Here is a 16,227-nt window from a genome sequence, read left to right as displayed (position 1 = left end):
AAAATTGCTCAAATAATTACTAACCAAAATTAATTATTTTCTTTACTTATATGGTATCATTAATACTATAATCATAACATGACACTATCTGAGACTGCTTCTATCATTTTTTAATCCTCATTCATTTGAAAGGCAGTGTATGTAGGGAAAGAAAAATCTGCTTGTTTGATTCCCAGATAGCCAGGACTTGCTGCACCACAATGCCAACCCTTGCTTCTGCCATTTGGATAGGAAAGCAAAGGCACATTAGACTGACAGTCTTTGTTGTTGCTTCAAGAGTAACATACTGTTATTTTGCCTTATGAGATGGGAAAGTGGACTTAGAAAGTTAAGGAATCTGCCTGTGTTTTTAAAGTCAGTAGGGGAAGAAATTTTCTTTAAAGCCTGTGGGTTTTTTTTTTCTTCTCAATGGAAAAATAAATTTGACCCTGTAGACAAGCACAAATTTTTTTATGTGGAGAAAAAGGAAAAGCATGTAATAAGGTAGCAAAAGGGTAGCATATAATACTAATATTAAATGTACTTTAATACAATATATTTAAATATGAGGAATAGTTTTTATTCATAAAATGAATACATTGTTAAAATAGATCCACTCAAAATTTGCACAAAAGATAAAATTTGCAAGAATAAAATTCATCTAAGCCCTCGTTTTTCAGGCACGTAAAAACAACAAAACCATCAGTAGGTGGAATTTACCTCTTGCTATATTGTAGGAGCTCCTGTGTTGAGTACCATGACTTTCAAATTTAAATTATTATTTTAGACTCTGACATTGTGAGTAAAGAATGTGCCCACTAAAATATATCTTTTGACACGTCTGGAAATCTGTCACCATTTCAGGTCTCTAAAAAGGATATAGCAGTTGCTATACCCAACATTTCTTCAGCAGGAGGTCTGATATTCCCAAACCTATGCCAGGAAACAAAACCTACAAATGTAAAAAGTGTATAATTCTTCAGATTACAAAATTGAAGAAATTCAATTATAGCCTCTTTATATCTAAGTTTATCCCTTTATTGCCAAGATGTGAACCCAAGGAGGGGAAAGCAAAGCCCTTTCACATCCTGTGTGAGATCAGAAACAACAAAGCACATTGAGACTGTGATTCAAAGGGAGCAGTGCAATCGTGTTAAGCCCAGAACTCTGGACTCCAGATACCACTTTATGTTTCAGTACCAGAAGGTAGCAAATGATTGCTTTAACCCATTCTCTCTTCTCTGTTAATTTGATCTGGGATCTGAGAATTACTGGCCAAAGTGAATCTAGAATGATGCTTGATGGTTTTTTTGTTTGTTTTTTAATCTCTAGAAAATCTACCGTGAGGGCTGGGATGAAGTGAAGATGAGCTGTGATGTGCGGTTGGATGCTATTCCCATCCAGGCTGCCAAGGCCTCCAGGGAGATCGCCAGTGATGTGAGTGGGGACATTTATAATCTCTCAGCTGGTTGATCAGATGCCTGGAGTGTGTCAAGAAGACATGCTGTGATTCCTCTGTTTTGTTTCCTCATGTTTAGTATAAATACAAGCTGGACCACGAGAAGCAGAAAGGACACTACGTGGGCACCCTCACAGCCAGGGATGACAACAGGATCCGGTGGGCCCTCATAGCTGGCAAGCTTCAGAACGAGAGAGAGTACAAGATGCACTGGGCCAAATGGAAGACCAAGTTCCAAAGCCCGGTGGACATGCTTTCCATCTTGCATTCTAAAAAGTGCCAGACCCTGGTCAGCGACATTGATTACCGCAATTACCTGCACCAGTGGACTTGCATGCCTGACCAGAATGATGTGATTCAGGCCAAGAAAGCCTATGAACTGCAAAGCGATGTGAGTGGGCTGCCCTTGAGTGTGGCCTTTTCTGTCATTTGCCAGATAGACTTTGTAGTACAGTATCATGACCACCAAAGCCAGAGTGGAGGTAGAATTTCCCTCAAGACACAGCTGATAGTGTGAATACACTTCTTACATATCTGCTTTAAGGAAATGACTGAAAATATGGTTGCTCCACATGTTGGCAGTAACTGAGCTTTAAATCTGGTAAGATACTGGCAGCCCATGAACTGGATATGAGCACAGACATTGTGTTTTAGTAGACTCAGAGCTCATAAAGTGTAAGTTGCCATGACTTTTACATCAGGAAATTGTTTTAGTCACATCTAGGATTTTCTATTTCTCTTGAAAATTTCAATGGTTTACAGTTTTGAATATGCCTGAATATCCCTGGAACTGAATTTATGTTCCTTTTTAAACAAAAAAGATACACAAGCACTTCACAAAGTTAGTGGAAAAGTGAAATGAAACTTTATTTTGGTGTAGAAAAACTTATGAAATACATGCACTGTTTTGGGGTGGGTTTTTTTTTTTTTGTCTTTAATAATGTATGTTTTCTGGGAACTTTTAAGATCCCTCATATCCATCAGCTTGTCAAGCTGCCTGGCATCCTGATTAATTTTCTGAAGTTAGCTTCCAAGCTGCTGGAATATAAGACCCTACACAGGGTTACATTGTTTCTTCATCACCCGGTGGATGGGCTAAGCAGGACAAGGTGAGCAGGGTTGTTCCTTCATGCCAAACTTATTTTCCCAGGCTGTTTACAAGGCTGACTTGGAATGGCTGCGTGGAATCGGGTGGATGCCCAATGACTCCGTGTCTGTCAATCACGCTAAGCACGCTGCAGATATCTTCAGTGAGGTACGCCAAGGTTTTGTCCTGCTGGTCAGTGAGTTCTCCCAAGAGACAGAACAAAAACACACAGACCAAAATAGAATCTTCTCATATCAGCAGTTTTAATCATGTTAGTTGCTGTCATTTAAGCCAGATGTAGATCTTTTTTTTTTTAAATCCTTTACTTTCCCCATCACATTAAGGGACAGCATCCATATATAGTACCCAGCACATTGGGTATATGGAAAAAATAAATGGAAAAATTCTTCTGTTTCCCAAAACCATACACTTGGGAGACATTTTCTCAGTTAAAAAAAAAAATGTGTTGCAATACACAGGATAAATGATGTAACTTTGGGAGCTAAGCAAATGTACTACTTTAAAAAAAATCTCTGGGAAGTAAAATACACCGCACAGTGCTAACAGGAGAGCCAAATTACAGAGCAGATACCATTCAGTATGTCACTGCACACTTCTAGCAGAGAATAAGGACCCTTAAATGTTGCAAAACTTTCTTGCTCACTCAGGATTGGGAATGACAATTATCTAAAAGATACTTTCTTTCTTATAGAAAAAGTATCGCACAAAAATAGAAACACTCAACTTTACTCCAGTGGATGACAGAGTTGATTATGTGACAGCAAAACAAAGTGGCGAGATCCTGGATGATGTGAGTACATGGTTCCTGTCAATTTCTGCCGCCCTAGACTCGGCACCATTACTGTCTGGGATGCAGCATTTGTCCCCTGAAAATACCAATCCTAGCCATTGCCTGGACAACGTATTTTCTTAACTGACATTGCCATTTTCCCCTTGTCTTTTACTTTTAGATTAAATACCGGAAAGACTGGAATTCTATCAAGTCGAAGTACACCCTCACAGAAACCCCTCTGCTGCATACGGCCCAGGAGGCTGCACGGATACTGAATCAGGTATGGATTTTTACTGGGATGCTGGCACTTTGGGTGGTGATGGAAGGTCACATAGACTTGTAGGAAATGACATGCTCCACTGACGCCTCCCTTCCAACTCCTCATGACTGTTTATTGTGGCTCTCCATCTTTTAGAACCTGTACAAGGAAGGCTGGGAGAAACAAAAAGCCACGGGTTACATCCTGCCTCCAGATGCTGTGCCATTTGTTCATGCTCATCACTCCAGTGACGTTCAGAGTGAGGTAATCCATCGCGACTGTGATTGGACTTTGCAAAGGCTGGGCCTGTACCTAAAACTGCAGTTGTGCCTAAGGCATGGCGTTCCTTTATAGCTTGGCACACCCAACTGGGCTAGGCGGAGGTTGCAGTACCTGTTGTTTTAGTCCTTTTCCATGGGCCTTGGGCTTTCTTCACTTTTCCTGGCCTTTTAAAGAGCTCTTGTTTGTTTTTTATTATCTTTTAAATTCTGTGTCCCTCCCTAAATCTGTAGACCACCAAATAAAACCATTACCAGGATGGAAGGACACTGTTTTTTTCTTACTTTAAAAAGATTTGCTTTTCTCCTTTTCTTTATTTCCCCTCCTCTCCCTCTTCCTCTCCTTCCTCCCTTCTTTCTTTCTTCTCTCCTTCTCCTCCTCTTCCTCCTGTTCTCTTCTCTTCTTCACCTTCTCCTCTTCCTCTTCCTCCTTTTTTTCTTTTTCACCTCTCCTTTTCCTCCTCCTCCTACTTTTCCTCTTTCTCCTCCTTTCTTTTCCTCCCTCCTCTTTCCCTTCCTTCCCTTCCTTCCTGGTATTAGTTCCAGGGCAGGGAGCACTCAGAGAGCTGGTTGGGTGAGTTTCCTAGTGTTCTTTAGCCAGTGGTTGAGCCCCTTTCACCTTGTGTGTTTGTCAAAGCTGGTGAAATCTCATCTCTTCTTCCCACCAGCTGAAATACAAAGCTGAGCATGTGAAGCAAAGAGGTCACTATGTCGGTGTTCCAACAATGAGAGATGATCCTAAACTGGTTTGGTTTGAGCATGCAGGCCAGATCCAGAATGACAGACTTTACAAAGAGGACTATCACAAAACAAAGGCCAAAATCAACATACCTGCTGATATGGTGTCCGTTGTGGCTGCCAAGGAAGGGCAGACCCTTGTCAGTGACATCGATTATCGTAATTACCTGCACCAGTGGACATGTCATCCCGACCAAAATGATGTGATTCAGGCAAGGAAGGCCTATGACCTACAGAGCGATGTAAGTGATTCCTGTTCTTTCATTATCTAAGCAGTGGAGAGTGCTCCCTGAGGTTGATAAACAGCATTCCAGAAGCACCAGCTTTGAAACGTTGAGCCATAAATTCTTCTTGGTATATTCCTGGAAGAACTGGTGAGGATAGAGAGTAGAGAAAGATCAAGGGCAGTGTTGATAAATGTTTTTGCCTACTGACTGCATTTCTGAATAATTTTCAACATCTATTCTTTAAAATAAATTTTTTAAGATGTGCTGCTCTGGCAGTATTTCTGCTATCAGCATCTCCTCTCTCCTTCACATGGGGAAACAACATCTGGTTTTAAGTAATAGCTGACTTGAGTGGGAGTCAAAATGACTTGTGGATTTTATTGTTAGATGACAGAATAGTCCAGGACATAAGAATGCCTCATTCCTGCTTTGCTAAGCGTCTCATTCCTCAAAGCAGTTATGAAGGGATTACTTGCAAGGAATCAAATTAAAAAACAGAAACCAATTACTGATTAAGCTGCAACAATGGCCCAGTATCCTTCATGCAAAGCCTGGGTAAAACTAGGACAAAGAACATGGCATAGGCCACCTCCCACTGAAGTCTCTACCTGCCTCGAGGCATCCGGAGCAGCATAACAGAAACATAATACACTTGACTTAGTTGTTCTCATGCTTACCTGTCTCCTGCTCTTTATGAAAATGGAAACAGGAACTCGAAGGCTGATGCTGCCTAGGTGCTGGACTTGACCATCCACCTCACCAACAGAAGGATTGGCATGGAACTTCAATCCAATTATCTTCAGGAGCTAGGACAGGAGTAAGCAGAGACAGGCGTGGCCAGACCAGAGGAGGTGCCTCCCACATGCCTGCAAATGCACAAGCATTTGTGTGAATTTCTTCATGTAATCCAGACATAGCACCTGGTTGTATATAACTAAGTGTACCAAGTTCATCTAAAATTGCAATCTACTTGGTAAAGCCTTTCTTATGGCCTTGACTCCACTGCATAGAGTGATGTTGCTCTCACAGCACTTAATTGCTTCACAGTCAGTGAATAAATTCTCTCCACTCCCATTCTGCTCTTTACTGATTTCCTCAAAGCACCAAGCACAGGGTCTGTTGCCCAATTACAGGCTGAAGAGTCAGGTGAAATAATGAAATAAATTGAATGAATGAGGCAAGAACTATGCCAAAATCCTTTTTAAAAAAACTTCTGAGAAAAGAAGTTTGAGATCTGCAGCGCGTAACTGTGTCATTTACTCGGTCATCATATTCCCCTTCCTGTTCTCAGAATGTCTACAAAGCGGACCTGGAGTGGCTCCGAGGCATTGGCTGGATCCCTCTCGATTCTGTGGATCATGTACGGGTTACTAGGAACCAGGAAATGGTGAATCAGGTATGCCATGTTGGTTCCTTTTCTAATCTGCTTGTATAGGGATGGGTATGCTATGGGGAAAGACTTGTCACACTCATCTCTATTTGCAGATAAAATACAAGAAAGATGCTCTGGACAACTACCCTAACTTTACAAGTGTCGTGGATCCTCCTGAGATTGTTCTGGCCAAGATTAATGCAGTCAACCAGAGTGATGTAAGTTTGCATTTATCTATGCTGGGGAGTTCATAATATCACTGAATAGATGAGCTTAACTTTAGATAATTCCTTCTAAGAAATACACAGCAAAGATGGGAAAGCATAACAAAGTCTTTGGGAGGAGGAGGTCTTAATTCACTAGAAGGTGATCTGTACCCACCTCTAAATATACATGTGTATATGGTGTGTGTATATATATGTGTGTGTGTGTGTGTATGTATATATATATTTCATGTTCAAATTATTCTGTTAGCTAAAATTGACCAAGATCCAACAAATTGGCTAGTTCTAATCTCTAAATGCTAACTGATTATTGTGTTACTAGATAGATCCTAAGAAAACATAAATACATCTTTAATATTCAAAAGGTTTGATTTTGCTTTGATTCCTTAGGTAAAATACAAAGAAACATTTAATAAAGCCAAGGGCAAGTACACGTTTTCTCCAGATACACCACACATCTCCCACTCCAAAGACATGGGAAAACTCTACAGCACTGTAAGTCCTATTTCATGCAATAATTCAATCCTAATTTTAAGCCTTTTTCAGTTTTAATACTCCTGCTGATTTTGTGAATGCCTGCACAGATAAGGCAACCTATACTATCCATTGCATTCAATTTGTTGGAAGTAGCATACTATTCAAGGTGTGTAGTGTTTATTCAGCTGGCATTTTTTGAGTCCCTGTGACATGCCAGGCACTGTAGGAGCATGAAGGGGCAAAGTTTAATGAGGCAAGGCCTCCAGGAGCTCCTGCCAGTGGCAGAACAGGTGTATAAGTCAGTAGATGCAGGATGTAATAGGTGCTGTACAGGCTCTGGGTACTTGGAGCACTGAGCAGATATGTGAAGAGCAAAGGGAAGAAAAATGGTTCCCCTTTAGCAATCACACACAAATATCTCCAGCCAACAAATGCTTGTTCTCCAAAATTCAGCCTGTTCAAAGGAAGAAGATAATCCTTATATGTATGCCCAACGGGGAGCAATCACTGGTGATGCTATCTCTGTGTCCAAATGTCTTGTATTTTTACTGGAATTGTAAATATAATTGCCTCTGTTGAGCCAAATAACTACCCTGTTTTAGGTAGTTACCCTAAGGGCTTGAAAAATTTCAACCTTGCCTTGAGCAGAAAGGTTTTACTTGGATACCTGGATTTTACTGGTTGTTGTAGTGATATATGAAAGAAGTCAAAGGCAAACTTTTTACTAACCGAGTTTCTTGGCTCTAGATACTGTACAAAGGGGCATGGGAGGGAACCAAAGCCTATGGTTACACCCTGGATGAGCGCTACATTCCCATCGTTGGAGCCAAGCATGCCGATCTGGTGAACAGTGAGGTCAGTGTGACCTTTTCCTCTCTTAGGTTTGGGGGTGTTCATGGGGACAGGGGTTGCACAGCAGGGGAGTGGGGAAGCAAGGGGCTATTGGAGAATTCCATTAATTCTCATTGTTGAACCCACTTCACAGCTTAAATACAAAGAAACATATGAGAAACAAAAAGGTCATTATTTGGCTGGAAAAGAGATCAGTGAGTTCCCTGGTGTTGTTCACTGCCTGGATTTCCAAAAAATGAGGAGTGTGGTAAGCCAGTGTTTGCTTTAGTGCGGGATTCATGTACCTTCAGCATGCAGTGCGTTTGCCCACTTGTAAATTGCTCTTTAGTTCAAGATTAGCTGGGAAAATGGAGTGGGGTGCAAAGACTCACTCTGCAGGTTTTCTGCACCCTGTCTGCCAACCTGGGGACCCTTGAAGGCTGTGTGCCTCCTCTCTCCATTTCTGTCCTCTAGTGTCACACTCAGGACTCTTATGGGAAATTTTAACACTAGAAAAATATAGTGAAGCATGCATCATTTTTAACCCCTATTTTCGAAGTATAGATGTATTTTTGGAAAGAAGGCTTAAAAAATATTTGCATAATTTGCATTTCCATTCCTAATTTTCATCTTTGAAAATCGTTTTTTTTTCAGTTGAACTACAGAAGAGATTATGAGAATACCAAAGCAAATGTTCATATCCCCAATGATATGATGAACCACGTATTGGCTAAAAGGTGCCAGTACATCCTCAGTGACCTGGAGTATCGACACTACTTTCACCAGTGGACTTCCCTTCCTGAAGAACCTAATGTGATACATGCCCGAAACGCCCAGGAGATCATCAGTGATGTATGTTGTCCTCTCTGCTGTGTGATCTGATTATAGGCTTACCCAGCCCTGCCCGAGTCTGCTATTCTCTAATTATCCCTATGTTCCCAAACTCTGCTGCTTTCACCACAGAGTGCCATGAACTACAACGGTAGGCTGTAAGAATACCCTGTGCTCCATAATGACACACTTGTGAAGCATTTCATATGTCTAGGACTCTTCAGCTTCCTAGGCAGGGACTTTAAGACCTTCTAGCTGGAAAAAAGCCCATCCAGTGTCTGTGAGCACTAAGGACTGTGAAGGGCTAAGAGGAAAGGATCAAAATGTTCAACTGTAAAATCAGGATACTGCCAACCTTTCACTGTTTTTTTCTTTCTTGCAGAATGTGTACAAAGATGATTTGAACTGGTTGAAAGGCATTGGCTGCTACGTGTGGGATACACCCCAGATTCTCCATGCCAAGAAATCATATGACCTCCAGAGTCAGGTAAGCTGAAGTTGCTGGAAGGACCAGCTTCTCTTATGGGTCATTGGAACTCATGATGAGGTTTGATGGTCAGGTTCTCTCATGCTCAGGCAAAAATACATACATACATACATACATACATACATACATACATACATACATACATATGAATGTTGTCCCTGTACATGGTCTTAGGAAAGTAAAGTTCTTTCCCACTCCAACTCCTGGCCCCCTGGTTGCCTGTTTTGCTGCTAGACTTTTTCCATGGCATCTCCTATGGCTTAAGGCCATCTCTTTCATTACAGAAAGTCATCCCACATGCATTTGATAGTAAACTACTCTCAATATCCTTACCTTAGTTCATCAGGCTAAGTCACAGGGCATTTGATAAGAAAGCATACTTTGAACACAAGTAGATGTGTTTTGGAGCATAGAAGAGTTCTCTGGAAAACTCCCCAACAGGTTGATTTCATTCTGATAGGGCAGACCCAATTGGATGCTGGAATTGAGGAGTTGCTAAGGAGAGTAGTGGATGGAAGTGGGAGAACAACACAGGGAAAAAGGATGCCTGGCGAAGATCCACACCCCTCTCTTGGGCCAGAGCAATGATGCATTTTGGCAACCACACAAAGTGTGAGGGACAGACAGCATCTTGGTTAGGAGTGAAACACTCCTAGAAATGACACTTCTCAATGGCACAAAGCTGATAGTGGGTCTGAACTTGGTCATTTTTTTTTTTTTTGTAACCTTTGTTTCTCTCCACAGCTACAATACACCGCTGCAGGTAAAGAAAATTTGCAAAACTACAACCTGGTCACCGATACGCCGCTTTACGTGACTGCTCTTCAAAGTGGCATTAACGCCAGCGAGGTGCGTCTTTCTGGGCTTCTCTTTCGGGGAGAACTTTCTTGCCTTGGCATGGTTTCCAACAGCAGATGTGAATAACATAGGGTTTTCTTTTATGTGTTGGTAGGTGAAATATAAAGAAAATTACCATCAGATCAAGGACAAATACACGACAGTTCTTGAAACAGTGGATTATGACAGAACCAAGAATCTGAAAGATCTGTACAGCAGCGTGAGTTGAGGGGTTTTGTTTGTTTGTTTAGTCCCTTGGATTTGAGCCACCTTTGCCCCTTCTGAGATTATCAGAAAAAGAGCAGGGACCCTGTTTCCATTGGATTTTCCATATTTTTATCCATAGATTTTCAAATTATTATTTTATCTCAAAATCATTGCATGGATATAAGTCCAGAGCTGAAGAGAGAACTTGAAGATGGTAGGGAGTGGCTGGGAAAGAAAGAGGAAACACTTGTTCCTGGGAGCTAAGCAGAATGTATTCTCTCATATTCATGAGCCTTGTAACCTTCCAGAACCTGTACAAGGAGGCCTGGAACAAAGTGAAAGCCACCAGCTACATCCTGCCAACCAGCACCTTGTCCCTGACGCATGCCAAGAACCAGAAGCACCTGGCCAGCCATGTAAGTTGAGTCCAAACACAGCCGGCTGTCCTCTCCACCTGCTCCTCCTCCCCACCCCTACAACTTGCTATGCTGCCAGAAGTGCCCCCTGGGACTACCTCTGTATACCATCTAATCATTCCAGATGCTAGGTGGTCACAGAATTTGTATGCTCAGTGCCTCCTCTTGGCCCCATAGTCCACACACAACTAGCTGGGACCCTTGAGGCTGCCTGTATGCAGGTGCCAGGTGTGGGAGGTGAGGAAAGGTGGGAGTCATAACACTGCACACAGAAAACTCTCTTGGTCATCAGAAGTATGTGGGTTTGGAGTTAAAATAATCAATGGATATGCAGTTATGCCCTCTGCAAATAAATTGATGAAATAGGAGGTAGTTATTTTTGTAACAATGAAAGAGGAAACTGATTAAATCTTTGGAAATCCTGCCTTTTCTTAATTTGAGGAGTTGGGGGGAAAGGAGGAGAAAATGTACAAGCTTAACTGCTGGCTCACTCCCTTACTGCCCACAAACGCAGGGGCTAGCCTGAGGCCAGAATCAGGAACTGGGAATGCAATGCAGGTCTCCCATACTCAGGAACACACTGACATGGGCCACGACTGACTGCCTCCCAGGGACAGCACTGGTGGGAAGTCACATGCGCTGTTTAAATACAGGGTAAAGTCTTGTGACTTCAAACCCTAATCACTTCAGTAAACCTTTCTTGTAAAATTCCCTGTACCTTCGTTACAGCTCTGATGATCTCAGTTCTCATCAGAAACATCAGCTACAGCCTATGTCTTAATTGTGAACAGTTTGTGTAACACTGTAGATCATTATTTCTCAACCTTGTGTTTTCATGCCCATGGCGAGAGAGTCAACACACACAACTGAATTTATCTAAATCCCTCCTGGCATAAATGTCCCACCAACAAACACTTACTGCTATACTAGACCATGCGTTCTGATTATCTCAGTTCTGTTCTACTCATTAAGGTGCTAGTGCCCCAGTGCACCAACTCCACAAATCTCTAATGGATGTGGAGTTTCCCAGTTTAGAAAAAAAAGAGCTCAAGGGATAATATAATTATTTTAATGTTTACTTAAAGGAAAAATGATGGTAAATAATTTTACCTAGACCCAATTGTATTTGGAGGACTGCAAACACAGTAGCCTGCAAGAGCCAAGTTTTCACTCACAACAAGGAGTTTAGAGGACAGGATTCACAGAGCCTGGCAAAGGCTTTTTCCTTGGTTGTTGAGCAACTGCTTTTAACAAGGTTGAGAATACAGAAGTGAATCCTTCAAAAGAATTCCAAACGTATGCTTTTATTTTTTTTAAAAAAAGTTTCTTTGAAGAATGTCTGATTTGCAGTTGAGAAATGATGTATGTGAGAAGCTGGAATTTTCTATTCTAGAAGCTTCTGGTGGAAATTTTGGTTGGTTTCCAGTCATTGAAAAGCTTTGCTGGAATTCTGATCCAAGCCCTCCCATCTCCCCCTGTTTTCACCGAGATGTGGATCTCTGGTTGTAGGAGGATGGTTATTTTTCCTTCATATGCTGGATTTAGGCTTCCCATCTTGGCCTTGTCCCCTGGTTCATATGGTTTTGGACCATTCATTAAAAGGCAACATGAATAAAGAATTAAATTTCTTCCCAGAGGGTCAGCACTGTAGCAACATGAATTAAAGTCATATGACGGTGACTCAGGTGGTTTGAGTCTTGGCTGTTCCACTTTCAATTGAGCACCCTGTTAATGCTTCAGGGAAAGTTGCAAAAGATGGCTGAAGGACTTGGGCTGCTGAACCCACATGGAAGACTTGAATAAAGCTCCTGACTCCTGGCTTCAGCCTGACCTGACTCTGGCCATTGCAGCCAACTGGGGAGTGACCTGGTGGATGGAAGACAGCTCTCCTCCTTCCCATCCTCAACCTGCCTCCCTCTCTCTGTCTCTCACAACTTCTCTCTCTAGCTCAGCCCTTCAAATAAATAAATTTTTTCTATTTTTAAAAAATATTTACTTATTTTTATTGAAAAATCAGATTTCTAGAGTGAAGGAGAGACAGAAACCCACTGGTTGATTCACTCCCCAAATGGCTGAAACGGCTGGAGCCGAGCCATCCGAAGCCAGGAGCTTCTTCTTAGTTTCCCACATGGGTGCAGGGTCCCAAGGCATTGGGCCATCCTCGACTACTTTCCCAGGTCACAGGCAGGGAACTGGATGGGAAGAAGAGCAGCTGGGGTTAGAACTGGCACTTGTATGGGATCCCGGGCATGCAAGGTGAAGACTTTAGCCACTAGGCTACCACATCAGGCCCTAAACAAATCTTTTAAAAGGCAAAAACAAATATAAAAATTTCTCCCCTGCCCTAGAAGTTGGCCATAATGATATTTTGGAATAAAAAAAAACTTCATGGAAATTGAAATTCAAGGAAGTTCAAGTTATAAAAAGCAAAGAGATTCCTGAGCAGATTTTTCCCCTTATGATAGTAAGTTATTGTCACAAAGATTATTTTAATATTGCACAACCTTAAAATTGAGTTGGTCGTGGTAACTGTTGTATTACCGGTATTCAAATAGGCATTGTCACACAATAGCTATTAGTGTCATTTCTGTATGGTATAGAACTACATAGCATTGACATGTACTCATGTTTGGTGTTTCAAGTAATCAGGATGTGATTTAAAGTGTAAAGGAGAATTGTGGAGAGTATATACAAATGCTGTGCCATTTTATATAAGTTAGATTTTACATCTTGGTGTTGGGGGCAGATTCTGGACCTAATCCTGTGTGGGCACTGAGGGCCAATTGGGCTCTCTAAAGCTGTGCTCTTCCTTTTTTCTTTACAGATCAAATATCGGGAGGAATATGAAAAGTTCAAAGCTCTCTATACTTTACCAAAAAGTGTTGAAGATGACCCAAACACAGCTCGGTGCCTCAGAGTTGGCAAGCTTAACATTGATGTGAGTAACGCCAAAACTTTGCTTCACACTGAGACCAACTAAAACAGCCTCGCTTTGTAAATTGGAACAGTGAAAAGAAACAGGGATTGTGCATGTGATCAGAGACGAAGCGTTTTCCAGTTGATGTTGATTTTTAAAATATTCTCTTTGATTCTAACCTATAAAAAGTGTTGTCCCCACCTTGCCCTCAATTCCTGTCATTTGATCCCCTTGTCATCTTCTGTGTCTTAGCAAGGCATGTGTAGCCATGACTGGTTAGCATAATTTCCTGGCATGCAATTTTAATCCCACAGCGCCTCTATAGATCAGTTTACGAAAAGAACAAGATGAAAATCAACATTGTGCCTGACATGGTAGAGATGGTGACTGCCAAGGATTCTCAGAAGAAAGTCAGTGAGGTTGATTACCGCCTGCACCTCCATGAGTGGATCTGCCACCCCGACTTACAAGTCAACAGTCACGTCAGGAAAGTCACAGACCAGATCAGCGATGTAAGCCCATTGTCAATGCTGTTCTCCCACCTCTGTCCCATCCCTGACTCACCTGCTGCTTCATCTCTGCCTTTTTCACTCTTGCTTTCCTATGTGTCCTGGGCCTCATTTGATTCTGATGCAGTCCCACGGCTGCATTGTCCACATGTGGGTATTTCTATTGCAGCCACAATCTTATTTTGCTTACTACCTTGTGATTTCTAATATGCAATGGCACCTGGGTCCAGAGTGAGTCTGTATTCTTAGTGTTAAAGTCATGGTCATTTTTTTCCTCTCTGATTCCCTCCATCTGTTGAAATCTTCCAGATTGTGTATAAAGATGATCTCAACTGGCTGAAAGGCATTGGTTGCTATGTCTGGGACACTCCTGAAATTCTCCATGCCAAACATGCTTATGACCTACGCAACGATGTGAGTTTGCCTTGTTTTGCTTTGTTTAGTTGTATTTTTCCATTTTATACAGCCTGGAGTCGAGCAAAAGATAAGTGAAATAGGGATATTGTCACAGAGCAGCTATGGGTGAAGACACGTGGAGGATGGTAGAGCTGGGGAAAGGCACTGTGGTGAGAGTAGTCTTTTCGTAGGTGGCGTTTGACTCTCCTCCTAAACAGTGCAGTCCAGCTGTGTCATCATCCTCAATGGAGGAGGGATGCTTGGCTTCTCTCTCCACTCTGGACTGTTACAGAAATGTTACTGAGCACATAATTTTCATGGAAAATTTCTGTTTGTTGGGAATTTATGACACTAAAGACGGAGTCTCATTGGAAGGAGTGAATTTGCCAGGCAAATAAATATTATAATGAAAATGTCAGTAAGAAAGCTTAACTTTCCAAGAAGAGCAATCACTAAGACTTCCAAAAAATTCTAGAAGCCCCCACTTAAATATGAGGTACTGCTGATAAAAAAATTCATAAACAGCCTTATTTGCTGAGTCAGTGCTGACAGAGGCAAACATTGAAATTTAGCAATATTGAGTATAATGAATGATGCAGTACAGCCTTGTTTCCTTTGCTTTGGCAGATCAAGTACAAAGCTCATGTACAGAAAACGAGGAATGACTACAAGTTGGTCACAGATACACCAGTCTACGTGCAGGCTGTCAAGAGTGGGAAGCAGCTAAGTGACGTGAGTGGTCCCTGAGGGGTGTTACTGTGGGCAGTGATAATGACAGGGCCAGCGCCCAACCAGAGATTGGGCTTCACATGCACGAAACTTGTGAAAAGCACTTAAGCCCTGTGGGCCTCAGCATCCTCCTGTGAAAAGTAGAAAGTGCTTCTATGTAAAGACTCACTTCATTGCCTGACACAGAGCAGAAAACGCAGACAAGATCCTGTTTTTCATTTTTGGAAAAAAATTTTTTTTTAATTTGTTTGGAAGGTAGAGTGACAGGAGAGAGAGAGAGAGCATTTGTGTGTGTGTGTTTTCATCCAGTGATTTACTCTTCAGATGCCTTCAGTAGCAGGGAGTGGACCTGGAAAGAGCCAGGAGCTTAAAACTCCCTCCTGGTTTCCCATGTGTGAGTGGCAGGGGTCCAAACACGCGGGTTGTCTACTCCTGGATTAGTAGGTGCATTAACAGGGAACTGGATTGGAAGCTAAGGTGGAACTGCATCCTAGGCAGTTCCCAAGTGGCAGGTTTTTGTTGGGGTGGTGGGGAATTAACAATATTGGCCCATAATATTAGGTCTCACTAGGCAGTTAGAATGTTGAGATCTATTAGTTTGGAACTTCTATCAGTGAAATGCTGGTGCTGCCTCTTCCGATGTCTGACCCATTGCTTCCACTTATTTCTCAGCATAAGTGGGCCACACCTTGGCTCAGATCTCTTAGGTAAGATGCAGTGGTAGATCAGATGCAGTCCTCTTTGCAGAATGAAGAAGGCCACCTTTGGCATTTTCAAAAGAGAGATGTGGGTTCCCATTTACTTGGCCTCCTTCTAACAATGCCACTGAGGTCCAAATGGCTTCACTCTTTCTGTCTGCCCACAGGCTGTCTACCACTATGACTATGTGCACAGTGTCAGAGGCAAAGTGGCACCAACCACAACAACTGTGGATCTGGACCGGGCCCTCCATGCATACAAGCTCCAGAGTGAGGTGAGCACAACAAACTCAAGAGGGCCCAGCAGAGGCTCAGGGCCCTGGCCTCTGTAAAAGCCACCTTAGCTTGGGCACTCTTGTGGCCTGACCTTGTGAAGTCTTCCCTTTTACAAACAGGATCTTCCTATCAAGCAATTCAATAAATAATGCATAGGCATTTTTGAAGCAATATTTACAAGTTACAAAGAAAGAGACAAA

The 16,227-nt window shown here is 42.1% G+C and overlaps 1 protein-coding gene across 2 annotated transcripts in view; it reads left to right on the top strand.

Annotated features, from left to right (window-relative positions):
• NEB (nebulin) overlaps positions 1 to 16,227 on the top strand; it is a 189,642-nt gene that overhangs the window by 124,194 nt on the left and 49,221 nt on the right. For both annotated transcript variants that reach the window (XM_040971562.1, XM_040971563.1), the window contains 22 exons: positions 1,312 to 1,416; positions 1,518 to 1,829; positions 2,589 to 2,693; positions 3,238 to 3,336; positions 3,497 to 3,598; positions 3,734 to 3,841; positions 4,524 to 4,835; positions 6,112 to 6,216; positions 6,306 to 6,410; positions 6,807 to 6,911; positions 7,641 to 7,748; positions 7,879 to 7,992; positions 8,379 to 8,576; positions 8,938 to 9,042; positions 9,787 to 9,891; positions 9,995 to 10,099; positions 10,395 to 10,502; positions 13,327 to 13,440; positions 13,734 to 13,931; positions 14,238 to 14,342; positions 14,952 to 15,056; positions 15,919 to 16,026. In XM_040971562.1, the coding sequence (XP_040827496.1) occupies positions 1,312 to 1,416; positions 1,518 to 1,829; positions 2,589 to 2,693; positions 3,238 to 3,336; positions 3,497 to 3,598; positions 3,734 to 3,841; positions 4,524 to 4,835; positions 6,112 to 6,216; positions 6,306 to 6,410; positions 6,807 to 6,911; positions 7,641 to 7,748; positions 7,879 to 7,992; positions 8,379 to 8,576; positions 8,938 to 9,042; positions 9,787 to 9,891; positions 9,995 to 10,099; positions 10,395 to 10,502; positions 13,327 to 13,440; positions 13,734 to 13,931; positions 14,238 to 14,342; positions 14,952 to 15,056; positions 15,919 to 16,026 (2,931 nt within the window). The remainder of the gene's footprint in view (positions 1 to 1,311; positions 1,417 to 1,517; positions 1,830 to 2,588; positions 2,694 to 3,237; positions 3,337 to 3,496; positions 3,599 to 3,733; positions 3,842 to 4,523; positions 4,836 to 6,111; positions 6,217 to 6,305; positions 6,411 to 6,806; positions 6,912 to 7,640; positions 7,749 to 7,878; positions 7,993 to 8,378; positions 8,577 to 8,937; positions 9,043 to 9,786; positions 9,892 to 9,994; positions 10,100 to 10,394; positions 10,503 to 13,326; positions 13,441 to 13,733; positions 13,932 to 14,237; positions 14,343 to 14,951; positions 15,057 to 15,918; positions 16,027 to 16,227) is intronic.

The sequence above is a fragment of the Ochotona curzoniae genome, unplaced genomic scaffold, assembly GCF_017591425.1.
Source record: "Ochotona curzoniae isolate NIBS_2020 unplaced genomic scaffold, NIBS_Ocur_1.0 contig_2210, whole genome shotgun sequence".
Taxonomy (NCBI): domain Eukaryota; kingdom Metazoa; phylum Chordata; class Mammalia; order Lagomorpha; family Ochotonidae; genus Ochotona; species Ochotona curzoniae.
This window is presented reverse-complemented; position numbering and strand designations above follow the sequence as displayed.